Source organism: Pecten maximus, chromosome 2 (assembly GCF_902652985.1).
Source record: "Pecten maximus chromosome 2, xPecMax1.1, whole genome shotgun sequence".
Taxonomy (NCBI): domain Eukaryota; kingdom Metazoa; phylum Mollusca; class Bivalvia; order Pectinida; family Pectinidae; genus Pecten; species Pecten maximus.
The window spans coordinates 33,577,955-33,604,731 of NC_047016.1; the positions used below are offsets into that span (position 1 = coordinate 33,577,955).

General features: G+C 35.0%; 1 protein-coding gene across 5 annotated transcripts in view; it reads left to right on the forward strand.

The window, feature by feature from the left end:
• Window positions 1–25,688, forward strand: part of LOC117321860 (rab GTPase-activating protein 1-like) — a 49,055-nt gene extending 23,367 nt beyond the window's left edge. For 3 of the 5 annotated variants that reach the window (XM_033876452.1, XM_033876454.1, XM_033876453.1), the window contains 14 exons: window positions 9,119–9,287; window positions 9,645–9,892; window positions 10,903–11,016; window positions 11,473–11,547; window positions 11,955–12,080; window positions 12,408–12,593; window positions 13,249–13,377; window positions 13,801–13,893; window positions 14,283–14,393; window positions 15,620–15,640; window positions 17,022–17,126; window positions 18,705–18,788; window positions 20,499–20,570; window positions 20,884–25,688. In XM_033876452.1, coding sequence (XP_033732343.1) covers window positions 9,119–9,287; window positions 9,645–9,892; window positions 10,903–11,016; window positions 11,473–11,547; window positions 11,955–12,080; window positions 12,408–12,593; window positions 13,249–13,377; window positions 13,801–13,893; window positions 14,283–14,393; window positions 15,620–15,640; window positions 17,022–17,126; window positions 18,705–18,788; window positions 20,499–20,570; window positions 20,884–21,207 — 1,857 coding nt within the window. In that variant the 3' untranslated portion in view covers window positions 21,208–25,688. The remainder of the gene's footprint in view (window positions 1–9,118; window positions 9,288–9,644; window positions 9,893–10,902; window positions 11,017–11,472; window positions 11,548–11,954; window positions 12,081–12,407; window positions 12,594–13,248; window positions 13,378–13,800; window positions 13,894–14,282; window positions 14,394–15,619; window positions 15,641–17,021; window positions 17,127–18,704; window positions 18,789–20,498; window positions 20,571–20,883) is intronic. The other 2 variants (XM_033876455.1, XM_033876457.1) reach the window with 1 other exon arrangement.
• The last annotated feature ends 1,089 nt before the right edge of the window (window positions 25,689–26,777 follow it).

Genomic DNA, 26,777 nt, shown 5'->3' on the forward strand with positions numbered 1-26,777 from the left:
AGGTTTAGCCAGCTTGACACCACCATTTTATTCAGTGTCTGGAGGATATACACTAATGCTAGTCTAGATAATGTCACACCTCATGTATACTGGTAAGTTCTAAATATAACCGATCTATAGATACATATCAGTTTGTATGGATACATCATATGTTGTCTTGTTACTGATAAAGTCTGGTAAGAATGTGCTCTGTTTGTTACTGGCTGTCAAAATAAATATGTTGGTGTGATAGCTAGTTGTATTTTTACTCTATCTATTTGCATCATACTTGTGTACATTTAGCGATTTACATAATATGCCTAGTACATGTACATGAGGTGTTGGTACAGTAACACAAGCCTATGGTATAGGAAAAGCCCAAGCATACATACTTGTACAAATTTCTATAATCTTTATAAACATTTTCTTGATTCTTAATGCATGATCATATTTGTCAACTTGGATACTGTCCCAGTAATATAAATAAAATAGTGAAAATTGGAAAATTCTTTCCAAAGAAAAATAATAAATATATAACTCAAGAGAAAAAAATATGTAATGTTTGTTTTTCCTACCAAAAACAAAGATTTGGAGGACTGCATCAAGTTATTAGCCATGTAGTACTGTTTAAATCTCCTTATGGGCCAATTCTCCTTGATCTATGTAAGATTTTCAGTTTTCTTTGGACATTGAGAGCATCCGCAAAAAACAAGTGTCTTCCAGCTGTCTCCCATCAAAAACAGTGGAGGAGTGTTTTTTTTGTCTGTTCACAATAAGAAAATACCTCCAGTAGGTGGTATTTGTACTGTTACTATATACATCTGATGTGTGGATGCTGGAGGGTATGTTTAGATTATGTTACTGACCTTGTCTGAGGTCAAGGCTAGCTTATCAAAACACTAATAGGTGGTGCCTATAATTCTCTGGAAAAGTCAATCTCAGCTAAGACTCAAAGAGTTATCCCCCCTTGTGTCCTGTGAAATATAATCACAAGTCCATACCTGTATCCTATTGATTTCTGATGACATACATAATACTATACTGAAATACAATAAGTGGCCCATCACTCTATAGCTAGCTCTATAACAGATTGTATTTCAAGTATCTGGATGGGGCTGCAAAGTCATGTCTATCATTACTATAAAAAAAATGCTTGTCATCACTCGGTCAACCTCATCAACACTCAGCTAGATAATTTTGATGAAATTTAATACATAGATATGTATACTGTGATATTACCACAGATTGGTTTTACAGTTCTCGTTTTAAAGCACAAAGTGTAGTGACTCTAGTTAATAGAAAATATGCTCCACAGTGAATTAAATTTAGTATGCAAAATGAAAATTACCTTAAGCTAGCACGCCATTTCCTAATGAAAGGCAGTGTTAACATTTATAAATCTTTGATATCATATAGGACTGTATAATGAAGCTACTACCCATTGAAAGGCAGTGTTAACATTTATAAATATTTAATATCATATAGGTCTGTATGATAAAGGCATTGTTAAATGTTTATATTTTTTTATCCAGGCAAATTACAATGCAGCAATTATTATCATGGTGCTGTAGGACGAATGTGATTAAAAATATTTAGAGCTTAATACAATCAATTTGCTTCATCTCTATGACAACAGTGTGCTGATGGTATTAATTCAAACATTTGTAATAGTCTATCTAAAATAAAGCATTATATACCATATTTGACCTAATAAGGGCGCAGGGTGCGGGTAATTGACAGTGGGGGCGCCCTTATTAAGTTATTCTGAAATTTTATTAAACAGATTATACCTTATAGCAGAATACCCAAGGCTGTGGAAACGGTAAAATATTCAGTCATAAAAATTCTCCAGATGAAGATATCTATTCATTATAATATGTTCAGCTTAAACATCACTTGAATATTCCTGTAAACTTGTAAACCATGCCAGCTGATCTTTAGACCAGAGAACGTGTGTTCCACCATTTATGTTCAAATGGAACTCTTTTGTGCTCTATTTATAGACACAGGTGATTTCCCAGATCATATCGGACATCGTTTTCTTTGACCTAATAATTGATTAACAATGTCTTTAACTAGCTTTCTGTTCTGAACAAAAGTTATTTAACAAGAATGAAGTCTTTTACTTTATCTTCAAATAAAGTTATTATTTGTATGTGTGTTTAGTTCGGGTGCTCTTTGCACTGACATGTCATCTGTAGGAATAGACAAAATGTGGCGAAAACTTGTGTTCCAGTAACTTAATTTGCTGAAGAAAATTGAACACATAAAGTAGCAAAATATTTCACATGAATTATTACTTTTGAACACCATTTTGACACTCGGTTAATGATTTATTTCCTTGAAAAAAGGTAGGGGCGCCCTTATTAGGGCAGAAGCCCTTATTAGGTCAAATACGGTGTTTTAAGTACTGATATTTAATGTGATGGATTGTAGCTTACTGTTCAGTATCGAAGTAAGATATTTATGTATATTTTTTAGCATTTTATCATATTCACTAAAAATCTCAATATCGGTGTGTACACAACAACCAGAAGAGAAATCATTTATGGCAATGCCTTGCATGGATTTATTTGTATGCGATGGGATTGTGGACAAGACAATAATTAGTCTGTGCATGCAACTTGAGTTGAATATTCCTTATGTATATACATATATACATAGACATGTATCTGTTGAGAAGCTGGTCCGATAGCAATAGTGATCTGTTGAGAAGCTGGTCCGATAGCAATAGTGATCTGTTGAGAAGCTGGTCCGATAGCAATAGTGATCTGTTGAGAAGCTGGTCCGATAGCAATAGTGATCTGTTGAGAAGCTGGTCCGATAGCAATGGTGATCTGTTGAGAAGCTGGTTCGATGACAATGGTGATTAGCAGTTTTTAGTATCTGACAGAATTCTTACATTTCTGATATTTTCAAGCATTCTAAATGATAAAGTAAGAAAAATCATTGAATATATCCTAATGATATACATGGGAAACTGTTTTGCTTTCAGATATGGTTGGGGTTGCCAGTGACCCATCATATTGGATGTTGCAATGACACACTGCCTCCATAATGTGACGTACATCACAATCTGCCTACATATTGTTATATGTCACAAAATGCCTATTCAGGCTATTGATTCTAGATATATATACTAACATATGCTACCAAAATATTACCATACCAGTTGTACATCACATTTGTATTCTGATGACACAATCATATATCTTCCCATCCTCTCTATTGTGGTGCCACAATCGTACATTGTCTATGTATTGTGATGCCACAATTGTACATTGTCTCTGTATTGTGATGCCACAATCGTACATTGTCTCTCTATTGTGGTGCCACAGTCTTACATCATCTCTGTATTGTGGTGCCACAGTCTTACATCATCTCTGTATTGTGGTGCCACAGTCGTTCATGGTCTGTATTGTGGTGCCACAGTCGTACATGGTCTGTATTGAGGTGCCACAGTCGTACATGGTCTGTATTATGGTGCCACAGTCATACATGGTCTTTATTGAGGTCCCGCAGCCGTACATGGTCTGTATTGTGGTGCCACAGTCGTACATGGTCTGTATTGAGGTGCCGCAGCCGTACATGGTCTGTATTGTGGTGCCGCAGCCGTACATGGTCTGTATTGTGGTGCCACAGTCGTACATGGTCTGTATTGAGGTGCCGCAGTCGTACATTGTCTGTACTGTGGTGAGATAATCGTATATTGTCTCTAATGTGGTGCCACAATCATGCATCACCAGTCCCTGTATTGTGATACCACTATCACAATCCCTTTCCATGGAATATTCATGAAAACCCTTGATAGTTAAAAAAAAAAAAAAGAGAGAGAGAGAAAAAAGTTACTCCAGGCTTTTCCATGGAAGATATATTCTATTGAACTCCATGGAAATGTACAGCTTGTATTTGGAAAGTGTCCTCTGTATTATGACATCACAGTGCCGTCAACCTCTGTTTTTTGTGCGTCACAATATAGTAGATAATTTACTGCTGGGTTGTATTAACTATGACATCTTAATGTTCAACCATATTCTAATCATTTCTAATATAAATGTACATTTCTGTCTGTTTGTAGAAATTGATAGATTGGAAGTCTCCTGTTCGATTTCAGGCTTCGATCATTACAGATTAAATTTCAGTGCCTGAAGTGGCTGAAATAATTAAGTTTATAGATATATATATAGGGATAAACTTGTATGTATAAAGTCATATTTTACAAAAATAAGCAGAAAGTATTTGGTATGTTCTGAATCTGTTAATGTTGAACGGAAAATTTGATGTTAATAAAGTATTAACCTAAAAGTTATATTCAGTAAATGATATGATAGGGGATTCTAAGAAATAAAATTTGATATATAGTTAAGTGAGTTTTGTAATTCCATTTATTGATTTCACAGTCTTTTATTTTATGGAAAGGCAAATGAAGTTAATTTGCCCAGGGCTTTTCCCATTGTGACAAGCAGTGTACCTGCTCGATCTGATATGTAATGGTGCATGATATTGAGACCCGAGGGCAAGATGATATACACCTGCCCATGCTCGTAGTATGTAATGTATAGTACATAGTGTGACAAAGCATACTGACTACCTAAAAGTAGAGAAATATACCCCAAAAAATCTCAATAATGATAGGTGGATAAATAGAGTAGATGCCTATTTAAACAATCCTCTTGTCAGAATTATGTTTGCTATTTCATTACAAATGTTTATCTGACAAAACATGTGAAGGAAAAGAATTGACAGAAGAGCAGAGAATGATGTGTATTGAACTTTGAAGGGAAGGTTTTGACTCTACTTGAATGCACTTGTTGCATGTAAGTTTGTACACTTACAATGGTGAAAATTAGATATTCATTACGATCATTGTAAGAACTGCACACCAGCATAACATAGATTAGAGCCACAACCACTCGCGACTGAAGTATTTACAAGTGATTGCCACACATAATGTTTCAACAATTACTCTTAAAAGGAAAATGTCTGACGGATATATAGATCTTGTCAGTGACAGTGCAAAATGCAGTATTTTGTAAATGTAGGTTTGTGATATAACGATGAGGGCACCATTTATGTCTCGACCTTCAGTGTGTGTGGAGACATTCTAGGAAGACCTTCACTAGAATGTATTGACCAGTCTCTCGACATTTTCATGAAATCAGCATTAGACTGGTGCTGTCTTGGTCTTACAAGATCTCCGAGTTTGATTTTATTGAAGTTTCAAAAGACACGGAATGAGATGGGGAATCAAAGCTGTATGCAGGTATATATGGCAGTAAATCTAGAGGAGTTCGCTATCTGAACCAGTCTTACAGGCACATATAGGACTGTGTAATTACACGATTATAATGAAGCTGTCAGGATGATGTGAAGAGAGTTGAAAATTAGATCAGGAATCAATATTATTAATACATTGCACTACAGGTTTGGTATCTGGGAGTGTGTTGTGTTTTGTCCTGAGATTTCTGTGTGAGGATTTTATTAGATCTGAGATGAAATTTACATTCTGTGTGATAAAGCTGTGGACATGCATTACCTGTGATTCAAGACATGGTTATAGGGGGAACTGCATATTTAGAAGGGAGTATTGAGTGAGGGTACCTGAAGCATCATTTAGATTTTGTAGGACAGTCTGTGTATGGTTAATATATACACAGATATTCTATATGGGACCTTTCCAGATATTTTGTGTAAAAAGGTGAGTGATGTGTATTATAAAAATGGAGTTTTGTGTTATGCGTGACAGAGCTGTGTGTTTGTGCAAGGCATCTGTGTTTGTGTGGGAGGGAGCTGTGTTTTTGCAAGATACCTGTGTTTGTGTGTGAGGGAGCTCGAGCTGTGTGTTATGTGTTACGTGTTGGGGAGCTGTGTGTTTATGTGAGGCACCTGTGTTTGTGTGTGAGGGAGCTATATGTTATGTGTTAGGGAGCTGTGTGTTTATGTGAGGCATGTAAGACATGTGTTTGTGTGTGAGGGTCAGCTGTGTGTTATGTGTTATATTTAGGGAGCTGTGTGTGTAAGACACCTGTGTTTGTGTGTGAGAAAGCTGTGTGTTTGTGTGTGAGAGAGTTGTGTTTGTGTGTGAGAAAGATGTGTGTTTGTGTGTGAGTGCTAGAGCTGTGTGTTTGTGTGTGAGTGCTAGAGCTGTGTGTTTGTGTGTGAGAGAGCTGTGTTTGTGTGTGAGAGCTAGAGCTGTGTGTTTGTGTGTAAGGGAGCTAGATGTTTGTTTGTGATGGGGCCGGAGCTGTGTTTGAGTATGACACCTGTACATGTGTTTGTGTGTGAGGGAGCTCTGTATGTAAGACATGTGTGTTTGTGTGTGAGAGAGCTCTGTATGTAAGACACCTGTGTTTGTGTGTGAGAGAGCTGTGTGTTTGTGTGTGAGTGAGCTGTGTGTGTAAGACACCTGTGTTTGTGTGTGAGTGAGCTGTGTATGTAAGACACTTGTGTTTGTGTGTGAGGGAGCTGTGTATGTAAGACACTTGTGTTTGTGTGTGGGAGAGCTGTGTGTGTAAGACACCTGTGTTTGTGTGTGAGGGAACTGTGTATGTAAGACACCTGTGGTTGTGTGTGGGAGAGCTGTGTGTGTAAGACACCTGTGTTTGTGTGTGAGGGAGCTGTGTATGTAAGACACCTGTGTTTGTGTGTGAGGGAGCTGTGTTTGTGTGTAAGGGAGCTGCATGTGTAAGACACTTGTGTTTGTGTGTGGGAGAGCTGTGTATGTATGACACCTGTGTTTGTGTGTGGGAGAGCTGCGTGTGTAAGACACCTGTGTTTGTGTGTGAGTGAGCTGTGTGTGTAAGACACCTGTGTTTGTGTGTGAGGGAGCTGAGTATATAAGACACCTGTGTTTGCGTGTGAGGGAGCTGTGTATGTAAGACACTTGTGTTTGTGTGTGAGGGAGCTGTGTATGTAAGACACATGTGTTTGTGTGTGGGAGAGCTTTGTGTGTAAGACACCAGTGTTTGTGTGTGAGGGAGCTGTGTATGTAAGACACCTGTGTTTGTGTGTGAGTGAGCTGTGTGTGTAAGATACCTGTGAACTCGCAACCCAGTGGTGGAGGGCTAGTGATAAAGTGTCGGTACACCTTAATTACCTTAATCATGTGAGCGAGCTGTGTATGTAAGACACTTGTGTTTGTGTGTGAGGGAGCTGTGTATGTAAGACACCTGTGTTTGTGTGTGAGAGAGCTTTGTGTTTATGTGTGAGTGCTGTACGCTTGTGTGTAATAGCTGTGTGATTTGTTAATGTGATGGAGCTCTGTTTTGTGTGTAGTTTGTATATGTGAGGGAGCTCTGTTTTTTGTGCAATTTGTATATGTAATGGAGATGTGTTTTGTGTGTTATTTGTATATGTGGGGGAGCTGTGTTTTGTGTGTAGTTTGTATATGTGATGGAGATGTGTTTTGTGTGTAATTTGTATATGTAATGGAGATGTGTTTTGTGTGTAATTTATATATGTGATGGAGCTGTGTTTTGTGTGTAATTTGTATATGTGAGGGAGATGTGTTTTTTGTGTTGTTTGTATATGTGAGGGGGCTGTGTTTTGTGTGTAATTTGTATATGTGAGGGAGATGTGTTTTGTGTGTAGTTTGTATATGTGAGGGAGATGTGTTTTGTGTGTAGTTTGTATATGTGAGGGGGCTGTGTTTTGTGTGTTATTTAAATTGTACTGTGAGGGAGCTGTGTTTTGTGTGTTATTTGTACTGTGATGGACCTGTGTGTTTAGAAGTACTGTTTAATCTATCTGAGTGTATATATGCTTAGCATGTTAGGCGTTGGGTTGTGCATGGTGCCATTCATATTTGTGCTGCTTTAAGGAGGATATGTCTGGTTCCGTAAATAACAATCAATATTATCGATGCACTCAGTGTTCTTTGTTAGTGCGGAGAATGTAATTCTGGAATGATAGAAATCACTACTTGATGGTGGGTTCGGTGATATTTACAAAGGCATGCATGTGATGTGTTCAAAAATGTCATATGGGTGTTTCTTTCACTTGATAGGACTCTGTAAATGAAGGAATAATGAAATTTAACATCCTATAATGTATCTCTTCTCAATATACTTGGAGAAGCTAAGTTTTATTTTTGGTATGTATGGATTGAAAGTCATGCTTTAACCTTCATGCCATATTTGTAATTACATTACTTGACAATGTTACCTGTTGTCAGATGTGATAGAACATTGTTGTCAGGGATCTCCCCTAACATGATTCACCCAACACCCAGTAATATCACTGCATCTATGAAACAAAGATATTTTTTCCTGCATGGTGATCTTTTTGTGATAAGTACCAGGTATATCCTTTAGCAGAGTGTTGATTTTGTCGGATGATATTCAAACTTATATGAGGAAGATCTAATAACAATCAAATGGTAATGCTAATATTTATCTTCTAACTTCATCTTCTAACTTCATAAAGTTGTAGTCATATTTTCAAATAACTAGAAAATTTCGGTTTGACATGCATGTTCCTACTCCTATGCTTTCACTTGATGTTATGATACTATAGTGTGAACCTGAACAAAATCTGTAGAGGAGCTCGCAGGGTATGACATTGATTTAGACACAGACTCATTCATATTGTGTCTTATGCAGAGGGGGTAAAATGTGACCTTTGACCCTTTAACTTTGACAAATGACTTGTCTTAAAATAGATGGCCAAATTTTGAATTGCTGAATATTCAATTTAGTTTAAAAACCAAACAGATAACTATTATGACTACAATTGTCATGTATATCTAAAATTCTCCATTATATGATAGGTATCAGGATGATTCAGCCTTCCCAATCTGTCAGTCTTATCCACAAAACAATAAGTTTTATTATAAGATGAAAATATTGGCTAATAAAGAAACTGAAACTGACACATCAAATCTTACCTTCTAAGCCTGTAGTTGTACTGTTCCAATAGGCACAACATGTTTTCAATCAGAAAATCTTTAAATATTGCCTCGTGGTTGATCTATATTGAACCTTCAACAATTTTCATGATGATAGAGCATTTGGGAATCAAAATTCAACATGATATGTAAAATAAAAACCATGAAACATTGAATCATCTTATTCCACAGAATAGAGAATATATCATGCACAAGTAACCAAACATTGCAAAAATTTCCTGTTTTGTTTTCCAGTCTGAGTTGGACAGTCCAGATGCGGATATTCAGATGTTGGAGGTGGTGGGGGTGCAGAGCCAAACAGAGATAGACCGTAAGAAGGCAGGTATGAGTCTTCAGGGGCTTAACACCTCCCGGCAGATACCTGATGACATCCAGACCCCTCAGGAGCCAGACGAGGAATCAGGTATGTATATCTTTACAGTGATATCCATGCTACCTTGACTCATGAAATCATCATTTTATTTGCCTGCATCATGACTTGTTTGATTAAAATTCAATCTGAGGTCAAAAATTTCTATAATCAACTTCTTGTTGACATCTTGACAATATCTTCCAGAAAAATATCCATTGAAAAGAAATCCACAAATCGACCATGGTTAAAATACAGATCATCACAATTATTTCATTTTGTAAATCTTGCTTTAGGTGAAACAGCTATCATTTCTTTGTTCATAAGACATTCATTATTGAATTTGGAATTGTAATGTATAAATTAAACTTAGAATTACATGTTCTGTAACAAATAGTTTTGTGTGAATAGATGGGGATGAGCCCCTATTGAGTGGCTCAGGAGTAGTCAGTAAGGAGGTGACTGACGAGAACCTACTGGACGCCTGGCATGAGACGCTAACCAAGTGGCACCAAAACCTCGCCCAACGTCCCAAGCAAGTACATCACCTGGTGAGGAAAGGCATTCCAGAAGCTCTACGTGGGGAAGTCTGGCAGCTCCTGGCTGGCTGTCATGACAATTCGGAACTCCTCGAGGCATACAGGGTCCTCATCACTAAGGTAATTTCCGAATCCTGTTTGTAAATAAAAACCGGGATTTCAGAAATTAATATCTCTACACTGCATTCAGTCAAATACTAGTTGCCCTGTGTATCATAGTAATTAAATATTTTTTCATTTAATAATATAAAAACAAGTATGAACATATGAAAACTTAGATTACAAACAAGATATGAAGACATTGTAAGAGGTGGAGTACTCACTAAGTCAATACACATGTACATAGAGTGTTTTAACAAGTGCACAAATATTCATCTCACACATAGTTTTTGCCTCCTATCTGGCAGATTTCTTCAGCTCTACTAACACTGGTGACAGGCTAGATAAATGGTGTTCAGACACATGACTGGAGATTATCCCAAGGTCATTTGACCGAATAAGGCTGGCATATTCAATAAACATAAAGAGTGTGTTCAGTCACATGACTGGAGATTATTCCAAGGTCATTTGACCGGATTAAGGCTGGCATAGTCAATAAACGTAAAGAGTGTTCAGTCACATGACTGGAGATTATCCCAAAGTCATTTTACTGAACAAGGCTGGCATAGTCAATAAATGTAAAGAGTGTTCAGTCACATGACTGGAGATTATCCGAAGGTCATTTGACCGAATAAGGCTGGCATAGTCAATAAACATAAAGAGTGTGTTCAGTCACATGACTGGAGATTATTCCAAGGTCATTTGACCGGATTAAGGCTGGCATAGTCAATAAACGTAAAGAGTGTTCAGTCACATGACTGGAGATTATCCAAAAGTCATTTTTACTGAACAAGGCTGGCATAGTCAATAAACGTAAAGAGTGTGTTCAGTCACATGACTGGAGATTATTCCAAGGTCATTTGACCGAATAAGGCTGGCATAGTCAATAAACGTAAAGATTGTGTTCAGTCACATGACTGGAGATTATCCCAAGGTCATTTGACCGAATAAGGCTGGCATAGTCAATAAACAGAGTCAATGTTTAAGGTATAGTACAAATGTTTATTACATCTTTTATATTTTGTCTAAAGGAGTCTCCCAATGAATCTGTGATACAAAGAGACATCAACCGAACATTTCCAGCCCATGATTTCTTCAAGGAGACGGGAGGACTGGGCCAAGACTCCCTTTATAGGATCAGCAAGGTACTAACCATACACAGACATTTGGTTTTGTTAGAACAATTGGTCACATATTCAAACATGTTTTGAACTTTTGACATACATGAACAAAAAGCATATATACATGGTCTTAATTTTTGCTCACCTGGCCTGAAGGGCCGGTGAGCATGTGCCATGGCTCGCCGTCCATCAATATTTGCTTTAAATCGCTACTTGTCAAAAAGTCCTTAATGGATTTGAACCAAACCAAATTTGGTCAAAAGGATCCTTGGGGGAAGGGGAACAGATTTTGCATAATATGATTTTGATTTTGCAGCACATTTTAAATTATATACTTATCATTATATTAATTTTATGACAAGAAATGTTGACATTTATGTAGAATTCATGGACTGGCTTCACTAAGTAGATTATTGACCAGGCTAAACTGAATACAGTACAATATATCATTTTGTTACATATTCTCCTTTAAAATTGCAGGCCTATTCTGTTTATGATGAAGAGATTGGATATGTACAAGGATTGTCTTTCTTGGCTGCCTCTCTCCTCCTCCATGTAAGTTTTTTTAAGATTGCACATTAGTAAAATTGGCAGATATGAACAATTATTTGATTGACATATACATACCCTGATACTTTCTATAAGAAATCTAGTTGAAACACAAACACACATTCCATTACTGAAGACTTCATTGATCTTTGCATTAAATGTCAATGTAGAAATCAAACTCTGAATCATCTGTGAGTAATTTATAGGAGTTCTAATAACAATTCAAAAGTGGATTCTTGTGATGTTGAAGCTTGTAGATATCACGAAAAATGGACATATGAGAAGAGTGAAGCTTCAGACATTGCAAATATGTTGTTAAATGTCGTTTATTTAACATAATTGCAAATATGTTGTTAAATGTCGTTTATTTAACATAAAAGGTTCTGTTACTGTGAAAATTATATTTATCATAGATGCCAGAAGAGCAAGCATTTGCAGTTTTGGTGAAGACATGTTTTGAGTACGGACTCCGAGATTTCTTTAAACAAGGATTTGAGGAGCTTCATCTGAAGTTTTACCAGCTGGATCGCCTTATGGAGGTACATATTCCATTACTCCATCACACCCTGTAATGAAAAGAAGGAAACAAGTCAGCTTTTGTGGCGAATATCATAGACAGAAAGCAACAAAAGCTTGAAGATAACATTGTGCATTAATTATATACCACAATAAGTAAACTTAATTCAATAAAATTTAGATTCTAAAAATATACAAAATTAAAGATTTTTATTGAAAATTTAACAAAATCTTTTATTGCCTTGTAATGTTGTTATATCACTGCATGAATTGCTTATATATCAAATAAGATTGTAATGAAATTATCAGAAAATGTTTTGTTAAATTTGAATATTATGATATGTTGACAGGATCAGCTTTCTGACCTACATGACCACTTCATGGAGATGAACCTGGAGACTCACATGTTTGCATCACAATGGTTTCTCACTCTTTTCACTGCCAAGTTCCCTCTTTACATGGTTTTTCACATCCTCGACTTGTATCTCTGTGAGGGAAGAGAAATGGTGTTCAATGTGGCATTAGCATTACTTAAGGTAATGGGAAATTTTTACCAGAAACAAATTACACTCTGTTTCTCTGAAATTCTTGATTCTTTAACTTTTAAAAAAATAACATTAACATTTTTTCCTGAAAAACCATTCATGCTTAATAGCTTTGTGGACAATTTGTCATCTGAACATCCTAGAAAATTGGTTTGATCTTTGAATATTTTCTCAGATATTTTACAGTTGTACATCTTTACAATTGTAAGCTAGTTTGCTACAAATAAGCATTTAAGGCAGTTTGAAATAAGCATGTCAATTTTTGAAAGTAATTAAATAAAAATTATAGTGAAGTTTCTTAAAAATTTAAAGTTATTTTTATCATTCCTTAATTCAGAGATGTTTTTCTAAAGATTTTTTTTTACATCTTCGAAATTCAGCCAGGCATTTTAACTGATGCATGTTAAGTGTTTTCCTGGATGTTCGATAAATATAGATATTACATATACTAATTAAAACCTGTTTGATTTTGACATAAATCACCTTTGATCATTTCTTTTATAGAGTGTCAGTAAATTCAGCTTGTCTTCATGTCTGTAGATCTATTTTCACTGCCCCAATTATTAGATTGACAGGCAATACTATGGCAGTGGTTTTCATTGTGCTCCAAACATGTTAAATGATTGTGTGTATTTTGTTATTACAGAATTCCAGAAAGGATCTATTAGCCCTTGATTTTGAGGGAATATTAAAATATTTTCGTGTTCATCTACCAAAGAAATATCGTACAGAAGAATCTGCTAAAGAATTAATGCAGATGGTCATTGGCATAAAGGTCAGTGTAGAATATTCAAAGATTAATAAGTGAAATTCTGTGTTTAACTTGGGTATTTCAGTGGCAATATTGATATTTATTGCAGTCATATAAAAAAAACATGTGTTTTACTTACCTTAGAAATTCTATTCCCTGTTATTTTCTGACACATGGGAGCATTCTTTAACTCTTTCTTGTCTTTATATTCCAGTTTCCTAACCGGATATAGTTATTAGACTTGCCCCTGGTGTATTGTATTTCAGTACAGAAAGAACAACTCTTCTATTTAACCATCTGGCGTCATTTCACAATAATTGACAACGGGGAAGAGGGAACATTGAATATTATGTAGTCCCAAAGAAAACAATGTTATTATTCGTAGAATAACTCATAAATCTAGACAATAAGTTCATATAATACTTACATGATTACTTTGTCCTGTAGGTGTCAAGCCGTAAGTTAAAGAAGTATGAGAAGGAATATATGGCCATGAAAGAACAGGAGATGCAACAAGAGGACCCTGTGGAGAGGTTTGAGGTAATTTGATTCTTTATGAATCTTGATAATATATGTCATGCCCCTGCCATGAAATGGGGGGTATATAGTGTTACCCATGTCCGTCCCATCCCGTCCCGTCCTGATGCAATATAACTAGCTAATCTCAGGCACTGCTAATGTTTAGGGGTGTCATTTTCAAGTGGCAGTGGGGGCATTTATGTCTTACAGACATTTTCTAGTTTTTGATAAACGATACTTTCGTCAAAATTGGAAAAAGAAAAGAAAAAAATATATATATGTATGTATTTTGAAAGTTCTCCTTAGAAATGTTTGATTGTGTCAACTTAGTGAAGATTAGAATTCTGAAATGGTGTTGTTGTTCGATTAGAGTTGTGAAATACTTTTTAATTGATTATTTTTTGTTTCAGCGTGAGAGCAAGCGTCTGTTGGAAGCTAACATGCGCTTAGAACAAGAGAATGACGATCTGGCCCACGAACTTGTGGAGAGTAAGTTGGCCCTCAGGAGTGAACTGGACCAGGTGTGTAAACTTACTGTTTCATTAGTTACTTACCAAAAATGTCCAGTTTTTAGCTGACACCTGTCCAAAGATCAAGGGATATTATGCTCTGGTGTGGCATCTGTCATTTTTCATTAAATTTGTAAAACTTTGTTCAAATTAATGACCTTGAACTTCTTGGTCAAGGGCATCAAATCATTACACAACAGCATCTCTATAATGGAGAAGCCCAGGGTCATGGGCCACTAGTCTCAATGCCTCACCAGTAATTAGAGACTCATTTGGCCTAATACCTCCGACAGCACTATATTGTCCCTACATTTATTGAAGTACAACAATTTTCATGAGCAGATGCTTTAAAATTCATTTCCTTTACCAGTTGATCTTTTGGAGTCACAAAGAATTATTGTTGAATATTTGTGTAGTTTTATTTTAAATAACATTATAACATCAGAAATATTAACAATTTGTTAATTTGAAGAATGTAGCTGGGTGATGCATGATTTAGATTCAGTTATACAGTGAAAGTGTGATATTACCTTGAAGTAAAGATAATGTAATTACCAGGAATATGTGGATCATATCTAGATATTCAAATGTCGTATATGTATCTACTTGCTGCCTGGTACGGGTATGTTAGAAAATCATTTTGTTATTTTTTGTTAATTATATACAGTTATATAAATAAATAGGTAGAATTGGTTAAGGCACTTTAAGGTTAGGCTTCGGTCTGTTAGTCATGAATATATTGATAGAACAATACCGTAATTGACAAGAACTTAAAAACATTCATTTATGAAATACCTGACTTTGGAGTTATTTTAATAGATACCTGTCTTTGGAGTCAGTGTCAGATACGGGGCCGGGTCGTCGCGAGCTATTCAATGGAGTTTGCCGGAAAAAATGTTACTTTACGTTCTTCATTTGACAAGTTCGAACTATCCGAAATGGTGTCAGTTATAAACAGCCAGTGTTCGAACTATTACTAGCTAAAAAATTACTGTTTTTCTAGAAAAAAATGTGTGTTCGAACTATCCGCGTGTTCGAATTAATCGGAGGTTTACCGTATATATATATGTTTTCTTGACACAATTGTAATGTAAATTCATGATTGATTGAAGTAAAACCTTAAAAGTATCTTGGCTAATTCTTAGTCTTGTCCTAGTTCTACCATTTAACTACCAGGACTGGGGCCTTCTATTTAATGTTCACAACTGTATTTAATGAACTAAAACCTACTTTTTCAGATTCAGAAATATTCAACTTGGGTACATTACAATCATCCAATACTTCTTCTTTCCTTCTTTCTTGATGCCTTCTATGTTTTCTCAGATGATTAAATCAAATTTCCTGCAAAAAAATCTTTGAATGTATTAAGGATTTTTTATCGAATTTCTCATTACTAATTCCTTTGATGTCATGTGAGTTTTTGAAGTCTTTTTTTTTTTCCCCACTGATCTATGCATTTTACATGCATAATATATATATATATTGAAGTTTTTACATAATAAGATTACATAAGTGGTAATGTTGATATGCATATGTGTTAAATTTATATAAAAATCTTATACATGTTCTTTTGAAAGGCATTTCTATTGAGAGACATGAATGTCTCAAGATTGCACAAAAAGCAAAATTGAAATATATATCTTGCTTCAAAGCATAAATGAAAAAGGCAGGTGCTACCAATGGCCTGTTTTGTTTTACATTAGGCTGTATACATACACATTTTAAGCATGAATATTATTAATATAATTTCCAAGAAAGAAGCCAGCCAAAGATATTTACTCTTGATTCTTCTTTCATATTAAATTACATGGCCTTGTTTTCTTTCATTCCCTTTTGATACACATTGGAAATATCATTTTTATTTGACATTTAGAACTTGCCACACTGACAAGTGATATGTATAGAATCTCATTGTTATGATTTATATCCAGTTCAATACCAATATCTATGATCTTTCTGTCTAGGCTCTGTCAGATTCTCTCCCTGGCACTAGTAAACATTGAATACAGAATTGTTTTTCCTTGATTACTGCTCGTTCTTGTTGGCTGGCATCTACAACTCAGTTCAACCTCCTTGGTTGGCATACTGGAATGTTTGGATATCTTATGAAACTCCATTAACATGTTTAAAAAAATATATAGTTGTTAGCTACATGTAGTGATAAAGTAATAGAAAATATGCCTTTGTCTGGATTTTGTCGTATAGACATATTGATGTAAAAATTAATGTATTAACCAGATCTGGTTTTGGTGGACCAATTCAAAGTACCAGATAATAGGACTAAGAAATGTGAAAATTGGTTGAATATTTTGTTAACTATCAAAAGATAACGAGAAGTCTAAATGAAGAGAGGTAGATTAAGTCCAACATTATTGCGGAAGTCTTCAAAAAGGAGGTGATGGCATAATACTAAGGTAGCACGTGTCCTTAGCAATATTGATGTTCAGAATTGTAAAATTTAAAGAGCATGTGAATGGTGAGTTGTACCTTTCATGTTTGTGAAATGGCTCCAGTAAGATGTTGCTCTTGCAGTGATTGCAATGTGATATTATACTCTGTTACAACCCCTAAATGTTCTCAGACAGAACTGGGGTTTTATGCCATATTTTGTGGTTAAATATTAAATTGTGTGTGTTCTAGTACCAGGACCAGTGTGAGGAACTGACCACAGATCTGGCCGTCACGAAGAAACTACTGACCGACACACAGGAGGAGAAACAGAGGCTGGAACATGAGGCAACACAGGTTAGTTACATTGAGAAAGCTGTACTTCATGTTGTTGTTCTTTCTCTAAAATAATTCATCTGGCTCACGAGGCGACACAGCCAGAAATCTGAACATTTCATGCCCTCTTTATAAGATATTTCATCTAGAGCATGAGGCTATGCAGATTAAAATGTCTTAACTTTCCATGTACTCTGACTATATAAAATGCTTTGCCGTGAACATGAGGTAGCACAGGTTTGTTTTGCCAAGAAGACTACAACATTTAAAATGTCTATCTTTTCATGTATTTTATATAAAATCATTTGGAGCATGAGGCTACACAGGTCAATTATAAATAGAAAATGTATCCCTATGGAATGTCTGTGCTTCAATAGGAAATACACTGGCTGGAGCATGAGGGGACACTGGTTGGTAATACCTCTTGGCTTTATCATGTTAATCAAAAGCTCTGCTTTTTAAACAGAATTAATCTGAAGTATCTTTTCTCAATGGTGGTCTTCAATGTACATATCTTGTGATTCAGTGACACACTAAAAGATGCCAGCTACCAACAGTAACGTTACCCATACTTCATTGTACATGACATATATAAGTCTTCCAATTTGCACATGTTCTAGCCATCTATCCTGTCTTCTACACAATGCTGTCATAATCCAAAATGCCTCTTCAGTCTCAGTTTCGTATGGGTAAAATATATGAAAATCATCATTACAATACCAGAAATCAGAAAACCAGTCTGGGACTTAAACTTTTTCACAATACTAGATGTGTATACTGCATACATAGAATAAACAAAACATTTCTGTAAGTACAACTGCATTCTGATAGGAAAATTCTTTTAAAAGTGCTTACTCACCAATATGAACTGACACATTGAGCTCAAATACTGGTGATATGTCCCCTGTCTTTTAGTAAGAGGACATAGCAATGCTACACATGGTTCTGTCTTACAATTGAACTATGTATTTCAATAAAAGTATCTCAGGCGATATATGGCAATTGTTATATCTTTACACACAAATCAGAACAATGCAGTCGAGGAAATCAAGGATATTCTTATGAAGGTCAGTATGAAGGTGGAGGGCTGCACAGCTTCTAGCTGCCAGGTTTACTGTGGCACTATTGGGGGAAGAATTTATTATGGAGTATTTTATGGACAAGATATATGGTGCTAATCTGGTTTGTAAAGATTGAATGTGGCCAGGCCATATCCAGAATAAAAACAAACAAGATCAAGGTCATATCCAGTCAAATATCACACTCTATAATATTTCATTATTGCTAATTTCTGCAAGTTTCACTTCAGGTGAAGTTTTGCTGGTTTTGCTGGTGGAAGGAGACATTGCAATCACAAGCACAGAGCTGGAGTGGAAGGGGCATAACTCTTGCTAACTTGCATGTGACCTAATTAAATTTTGGTATTAACCACAGGACTCACTAGTTATATCATCCTGTCTCATTCAAGAACCAGTGGAAACCACAGCTGCTTGATATCGTTTGATACTAGAACTTTATATTGTTATTTCTTGCCTCTCTAGCTGTTGTTAATGTGCATCGTCTTACCTTCATCTGTATTGTGATCCTTTTGGTCTGTAGGTGAAGGAGATGTGTCGAAGGGAACTCGACCGTGTTGAGGCAGAGAACGGCAGAAACTCTGCCATCATTGCTGATTACAAACAGGTTTGTCTCACAAAGTCTACCAGTGAAAGAAGCTCAATTTAACTGTATTAGGCCTGTATTAAGGAAGTGTATCTCATCAACTTCAAAATATAGGAAGTTGGGAAAAATCAAATTTCTGCAATAATGATGTTTTATTTGACCCAATTCGCTACAATACATGTCTTATGAATCAGGAATAACAAACTTCAGAAATAGTTTGTGTTGGGTTTTTTTTGTGTTTTTTGTTTTTGTTGTTTGTATTTGTTCTCCTGAAATTTGTTATAGCAAATTTTACCGTAAACTGTATAGGACATTGTAAAATTGTTTGTATATTTTGTAAGTACCGAGAGTCATTAGGTAGTTACTGTTGGTGATTATTTTGTAAGTACCGAGAGTCATTAGGTAGTTACTGTCGGTGATTATTTTGTAAGTACAGAGAGTCATTAGGTAGTTACTGTCGGTGATTATTTTGTAAGTACAGAGAGTCATTAGGTAGTTACTGTCGGTGATTATTTTGTAAGTACAGAGAGTCATTAGATAGTTACTGTTGGTGATTATTTTGTAAGTACAGAGAGTCATTAGGTAGTTACTGTTGGTGATTATTTTGTAAGTACAGAGAGTCATTAAGTAGTTACTGTCGGTGATTATTTTGTAAGTACGGAAAGTCATTAGGTAGTTACTGTCGGTGATTATTTTGTAAGTACAGAGAGTCATTAGGTAGTTACCGTCGGTGATTATTTTGTAAGTACAGAGAGTCATTAAGTAGTTACTGTCGGTGATTATTTTGTAAGTATAGAGAGTCATTAGGTAGTTACCGTCGGTGATTATTTTGTAAGTACAGAGGCATTAGGTAGTTACTGTCGGTGATTATTTTGTAAGTATAGAGAGTCATTAGGTAGTTACCGTCGGTGATTATTTTGTAAGTACAGAGGCATTAGGTAGTTACTGTCGGTGATTATTTTTTAAGTACAGAGAGTCATTAGGTAGTTACTGTCGGTGATTATTTTGTAAGTACAGAGAGTCATTAGGTAGTTACTGTCGGTGATTATTTTGTAAGTACAGAGAGTCATTAGGTAGTTACTGTCGGTGATTATTTTGTAAGTACAGAGAGTCATTAGGTAGTTACTGTCGGTGATTATTTTGTAAGTACAGAGAGTCATTAGGTAGTTACTGTCGGTGATTATTTTGTAAGTACAGAGTCATTAGGTAGTTACTGTTGGTGATTATTTTGTAAGTACCGAGAGTCATTAGGTAGTTACTGTTGGTGATTATTTTGTAAGTACAGAGAGTCATTAGGTAGTTACTGTTGGTGATTATTTTGTAAGTACCGAGAGTCATTAGGTAGTTACTGTCGGTGATTATTTTGTAAGTACAGAGAGTCATTAGATAGTTACTGTCGGTGATTATTTTGTAAGTACCGAGAGGCATTAGGTAGTTACTGTCGGTGATTATTTTGTAAGTACAGAGAGTCATTAGGTAGTTACTGTCGGTGATTATTTTGTAAGTACAGAGAGTCATTAGGTAGTTACTGTTGGTGATTATTTTGTAAGTACAGAGAGTCATTAGGTAGTTACGGTCGGTGATTATTTTGTAAGTACAGAGAGTCATTAGGTAGTTACTTTCGGTGATTATTTTGTAAGTACAGAGAGTCATTAGGTAGTTACTGTCGGTGATTATTTTGTAAGTACCGAGAGTCATTAGGTAATTAATGTTGGTTATTCTATTCCACAGATTTGTTCCCAGCTGAGTGAGCGGTTAGAGAAACAACAGACAGCTAACAGAGAGGAGCTGAGTAGGATAATGGTTGGTAGTCATATGACAAATCAGATCAGTTACTGTCGACAAGTTTGTTCTATTTTCAAGGAATTTGTTTCATTAATTAAATATTTTATACTTTCAATCATGACAAGTAAACATATTATAGTGATGAATTATTGAAGTTTTATAACAAGACTGTTAAAGTTCCCTTCAAAACTATGTAGTGTTTGTTATATGAAGTCAGTTTGTGTGAATGTGTAAAAAAATAATTTAATGTATTTCCTCTCTTGTATATGTACCAATATTGTCCTGTCACACTGTTTCAAAATAACGTGTTACATATATTTCCTTTTTCTAGTCTCAGGTGAAAAGTTGTGACCAGTGTTCAAAAATGTTTGCTTCTGATGGGAAGGTTCAACTCCCGGAACCAAAACTAGATCCAGATAGTGTGAACCCCAAGATTGTAGATCTCCACCGACAGATTCGTGAGCTTGAACTTGAACTTGCACAGACAAAACTTGCTCTAGTCGAGTCAGAGTGTAAAACCCAAGACCTTACTCACCAGCTGAACTCGGCTGTCACGGAAATACAGGCCTCCAAGAACACTTGGTTCCAGAAAACCATTAATTCCATCAAAGTAGCCACAAACCAAGGCAGTACTAAAAAGGACCAGAAAGAGTGATGCATGTTCATGAGTATATTCACAGTGGGTTGTGGATGTTGGTGTGCTTGTGTGTGGACTTAGAGAGGCATTCCGTCACAAAAGGTTACTAATCTTCATCATGCTCCCTAGTCAATGGTGTATTTGCCAAAATCACATCTATTTGTGATTTATATATATTTATTTATCAGAAAAGCCACTAAAATAATAACACTTGATAATTCTTTTACATTGTATCCAAGAGTATAGATATGCTGTTGCTTAAATTTAATCCTGACCAATGACAATGCTGTTCAGTGGTTTCAACTATTTAACACTGAATGTGAGCACTGACACACATTGCTGCAAACTGATATAGCTGGATCAAATATTGTATAAAATAACAAAAAAAACTTTGTTTATGTGTTAACAAGATCATTTCAGCTTATCTTGTCACATTTGCTTTACATACATTGGGGAGCAAGAAGAGTAAGCATTACAGCTTTCTGTCTTGTACCTAGTATAATTGAGGTTGAAGATGGTTACTGATAGTGCCCTGGGTCTAGTTGTTCAATGTTGGGCCAATTCAAATCCATGGTTTTAGTTTTAAATTTTGATATTTTTGAAAAGTTGCATAAGCATTTTGGGATAACTTAATATCAATGATTTGGTCACCATACCCTGCTGTCAGTTGGCAGGACCAACATAATAACCTGTAATTAATAGAAATCCCATTCACCCAGCTATTGACAATTTTTTTTATAATTATAAGATATCTTAATGAATACCTCATATGTTTAGGTTATTTTGATAAATAAAACTAAATTGCAAATGCCAGTAATAACAGTAATAAGTATCTGAAATGTTACGGAGTCTTTTAAAACCTTTATATAAAAAGGAAACCAAACTTCTACATTGTACTAGATAATATTTTAACATGATAGGCCTTTTCTAGCATCACTCTGTGATAGTTTGAATTACTGTAGACTTACAGAAAATTATTTTGAATTTCATTATCTTTTTTTGCTATAAGTTTTGCGTTAACAGGACAATTGGTGCCTTGAACAACTGGACCCCTGATCTGATATTGGCCCTGATTTTCTTGTGTGGCATGTTAAAAGTAAACAACTGATGTCCCATACAGACATTTTAGGTAGAATTGCAGTACAGTAACAATCAGTGTAGAGGCTTTAACCCAGATCTGCTGGTTACTAGGTGTGTCCGGTAATCTGACCACGTATTAATATAAGAGGTCTTTATACTCTGGTCACGTGGTCTTCATGGCATAATATGCATGTATGGCATTAAAACAGATAGCAGTTTGGTCACTGGTGTTAAAAGAATCATGACAGGTACATAAAAGGTAGTATGTATATGGGGGGGGGGGGGGGGGGGGGATGTCCGACATTAGGCCAGAGATTGTCTAATGTATGTGACAGGCATCTATTTAAATATAAAGAGGCCATTTCACAATACTGTAGTGCAGTACTTGCTATTTTTCATCAAATCATTCCTACCCAATATGAGAGCATAGTACTGCCAGAAGAATGGAAGAAGTCTGTTTGTGTAGAACTGTTACAAGGTATGATATGGCAGAACAAATTCTAAAGGTTTTTGAGCTGACCTGAGGATGAAACGTTATGTTGTGTGATAGGGACTTATACTTTTAATGAACATTACTATATAAATCCAACTTGTCCTTGATTTGAAGGTTAAATCTGATATTACTACCAAGTGTATTGTTAAACTGTTGCTGTTCTTTTGTGCACATTTTTGACTACTGGTATTTCAAATGGTAAAGATGTTGTCATCTCCCCTTTGGTCTTCCTAGATGAAGATGAATATTATGACATGTTTCATTGATAATCATTTTAGATTATCATCATTCAATATGTAGATTTCTTTAAATTTATCTGCTGTTCATGTACTTTGATCACATCTATTAAAACTATTTGATTTTCTAGTAAGTTACAAAATGTGCACCCTGAAAACAGCGAATTGAAATGTGCAATTTACATTGTTTTGACATGAGTATATAACTAGATGTAGTTGTTGTGATGCTTGAATGAATCATTGAATATGTGTATTTGTTGTGATATATAATTGTCTTTTATCTATGTTTTTATGACATTAAGAAGTAGTGCTAGTTGTGCTACAATTATTGTGGACGAAGACCTTGTTGTAAACAGTATTGAAGCTACACAGGCGTTTAATATAAATGTACTGATTTCGGAGCACTCAGATTTTAGTGTGAATTGTCAAAGTTTAACAGTGAGATTAATGCAATAATGATTTGGCATACTATCATTACTTTCCATGGAATTAATATTAAACAGTGCTATTGGCACTGCCATAACTTGGTACAATGCTTCCAGCATGCAAAGTGATAATTGAAATAAGTTTATCGCTATTCAAAAATGTACCTTTACATAAAAACGTTCTCATGCTTTAATAAACTTAAGTTCAGTTGCCAAGTCCAATTCTTTGATCCAGTAATAGGCTTTAAACTTTAAAGAGTTTCAAAGATTTCAACACTTTTTGAGATTTAGTTTTGGACTGTCATAGGATTTCGTGCAGTTGCATTCTAAAAAGTTTGTGAGAATGGGATTCAAACTAGAACATGATAATGTTTCCAGAAAGGGCCTAGGTTGATCTTAAGTCTGATATTGTATGGAATGCTGGTGCTGAACAAAATTTAATCATTTATTCTTGTGATTTTTGTAAATCACAAATTACATGTTTAATCAGGATAATTGATTTTCATTTCAAAAAGTTTATCTTCATTTTTATCATGTTTGTTGATTTTTATTTTGATTACAAGGTGTTTTAAAAAAAATTCTGAATTTTTTTTTTATTAAAATGCAGAGAAAAATATCAGTGATGGATATATATATATCTGTCCTTGTTACAAGGAGGTCTTTGTTAATAAGATTGTAGATTTTTAAAAAGATCAATGCAAAATGTTGTATAGAGTTGCACTAACTTAAAGTCATTTAGTTATGCACTGTAAACATATTTATTCGGCTTGGATGCTGTAGCTGTCCCCGCTATTCAGGACAATATTATCTCTCAATAATTCCAAAGATGTTGTGTAACATTATACAATAAAAAAGTAATGAAGTCGAAAGATTTCACATCTCTCATTTTCTTTCCTGGTGCATTCTCAGAGCATGTATAAATGTTCTTAACAAAATTCCTCACAGATGTTCATTTTTTTCTGTAACAGCAACTTGACTGAAATTCAGTCTGTGCCAGATACATCTACCACACTTGGCATTTTAGTGTGTGGAAAATTTACATTTACTTTATTATTAAAAGTGATGGCCGTGCACAATTTTAATGGTCAATAAATTCAATATCTGAAATATAGAATTATAACATCTATTACCAATTTAAAAAAGCATAAAGTTTATCTGCCCGACCATGTGGTTTTCCATGAGGACTTGTTGATTTCCTACCACAGCAATACCCTTTGCGCACGTCCATCTGTGGCGTGATTTAAATAAGTTGTTGTACCTGTAACTGTTTTGCAATTGTTGTAAAATAAATGAAGTTAACATTTACAAAGCTTATATGTGGATAAACATGTTGTATACTACCAGTGGTTAGAGTTAGGTGAACATTAAGATACTTCATGCGATGTGCTTGATTAAAAGACATGTGATATAAAGAGGTATGTTAAGAACAGAAAACATCCTGAAATGCTCCAAAATGTTTCTCCTTTGCTGAGTGTGCTTTACACAGTATCAGAAGTTCTTAATACAAACATTCCAGGACATTAGAAACTGAATTTGTCCCTGATGTTTCAATGTTATAAGTTTCCCTACTCTCTAGTTCCATTTGCAGTCCTCTTATTTGACTTGGTGTCCTGTCCCTCTGTGTAACTTTTGTATATAGAGTCCTTATTTATAAGAAATCCTCTACAATCCTGTTTAAATAGATATTCATCTTTTAATAGAAACTGTATATAATACAGCCTTGTATTGATCAAAGATGACATTGCTATGTTTTGGATGAAGAACATACGTTTTGACTATCAAAATTATCACTTCAGAAAAAATTTTGGTTAAGGTATTACAATAAGGAAAAGCATGTGGTAAAAAGGTTTGTTACCTTAATTAAATACTGTAAAATATTATAAAACATTCTTATTCATTAAACCAGAAAAATCTTAATCATACTCTGTAATTATGGAAATTGAAATCTTTTCAGTTGTTTTTGTGAACATTTTGTATAGATTTAATTATTATATAGATTTAATTATTATAAAGTATGAGGAACAAAGAAGTGTGTTTAGTATTTAAAAAAAATTACATTAGATTTACATATGTTTTAGTATCAATCCAACATTTCCTTTCTTCTCAATGTTTGTTTTTTTTTTTAAATGAAGACAGCATTTTCCTGTGTTATGCAAATGATTTACAAATCCAACTGATGCCTCCCTTCTGCTGTCTGTCTGTCTCTTATGTCTGTGAGGAACACATTCTGTACATTAATATGAGTAATAAAACACTAGTCATGCTTGTAGACTTTGACTCATTTGTGATCCATACGTATATATATTCTTTAACAATTTTAAATTGGTAACTGCTCAATGAGATAATGGTGGTATTGGAGATTTAATCAATTGATTTGAATGGCGAACAAGTCTAAACATAAAATCACTAACACTAGCTCAGGCCCAGGATCATAAATTGGACAAAAACATTGTAGCATGCTGGGATGAAGGGCTACCAAGTTAGTTAAAATGAATGACCTTTGCTTTCTTTCAAAGTTGCACGGGACAAATGCTTTGAATTTTTTTCAAGGATTTCTCCATAACCAGAAGTCCTAGGTTCGTGATACCAATTATGATTGGAAACACTTCCATGGTCACAATAGGTCGAAGTCGTTTTATAAGCAAGAGATCTTCAAACTGTAATTGTTACATATAGTGGAACAAACATTGAAAGCCATATGAATAAACTATTTCAATTAAATCTTTTTCATCATAAGGTGCAGGAAAATGCACCCTTTTGGGAATGATTTACATTAATTGATTTTGACTTGGCTACTTATGAGTTCATGACTTGCCTACTAACAAGTTTATGAAAGGCTGATTAGTGATGATACAGGTCCATTGAGGCTCTTGTTTAATCTAAGTAAACGCATGCAGACTGTAAATACTGAATTCCATCCTGGGCAAAAACTGTCATTGTGAACATGGAACCGATATTATGTTAGAATTTTTTTACATCATCTAAAGATAATGTTACATCAGTAAACTTCATTTCAAAACATACTTATGAAATTCCAATTTTGCTTTATTTGCATTTAAAAATGATTTGTCATAGCTGCTAATTCTTTTTTTCAATGTCCCTGATTTATCAAAAGTTTTTCGGCTAGAGTTAATGGAATTGACATCCTTTTCGAGTGGGTATTGTGCAATGTAGTGTAATATATCTCGCTATTAATATCACTGTTGTTGATATCTAGAATTGATTTACAAACATTGAGCTATCAATGTCCTTCACGCCGGTGTTAAGTAATTTTATGAGCCTACAACCAATCAATTGTCAGTAGATCTTACATATGTATATTGCTATCGGGCATGCGTAAAAAGTTTTGTTTCC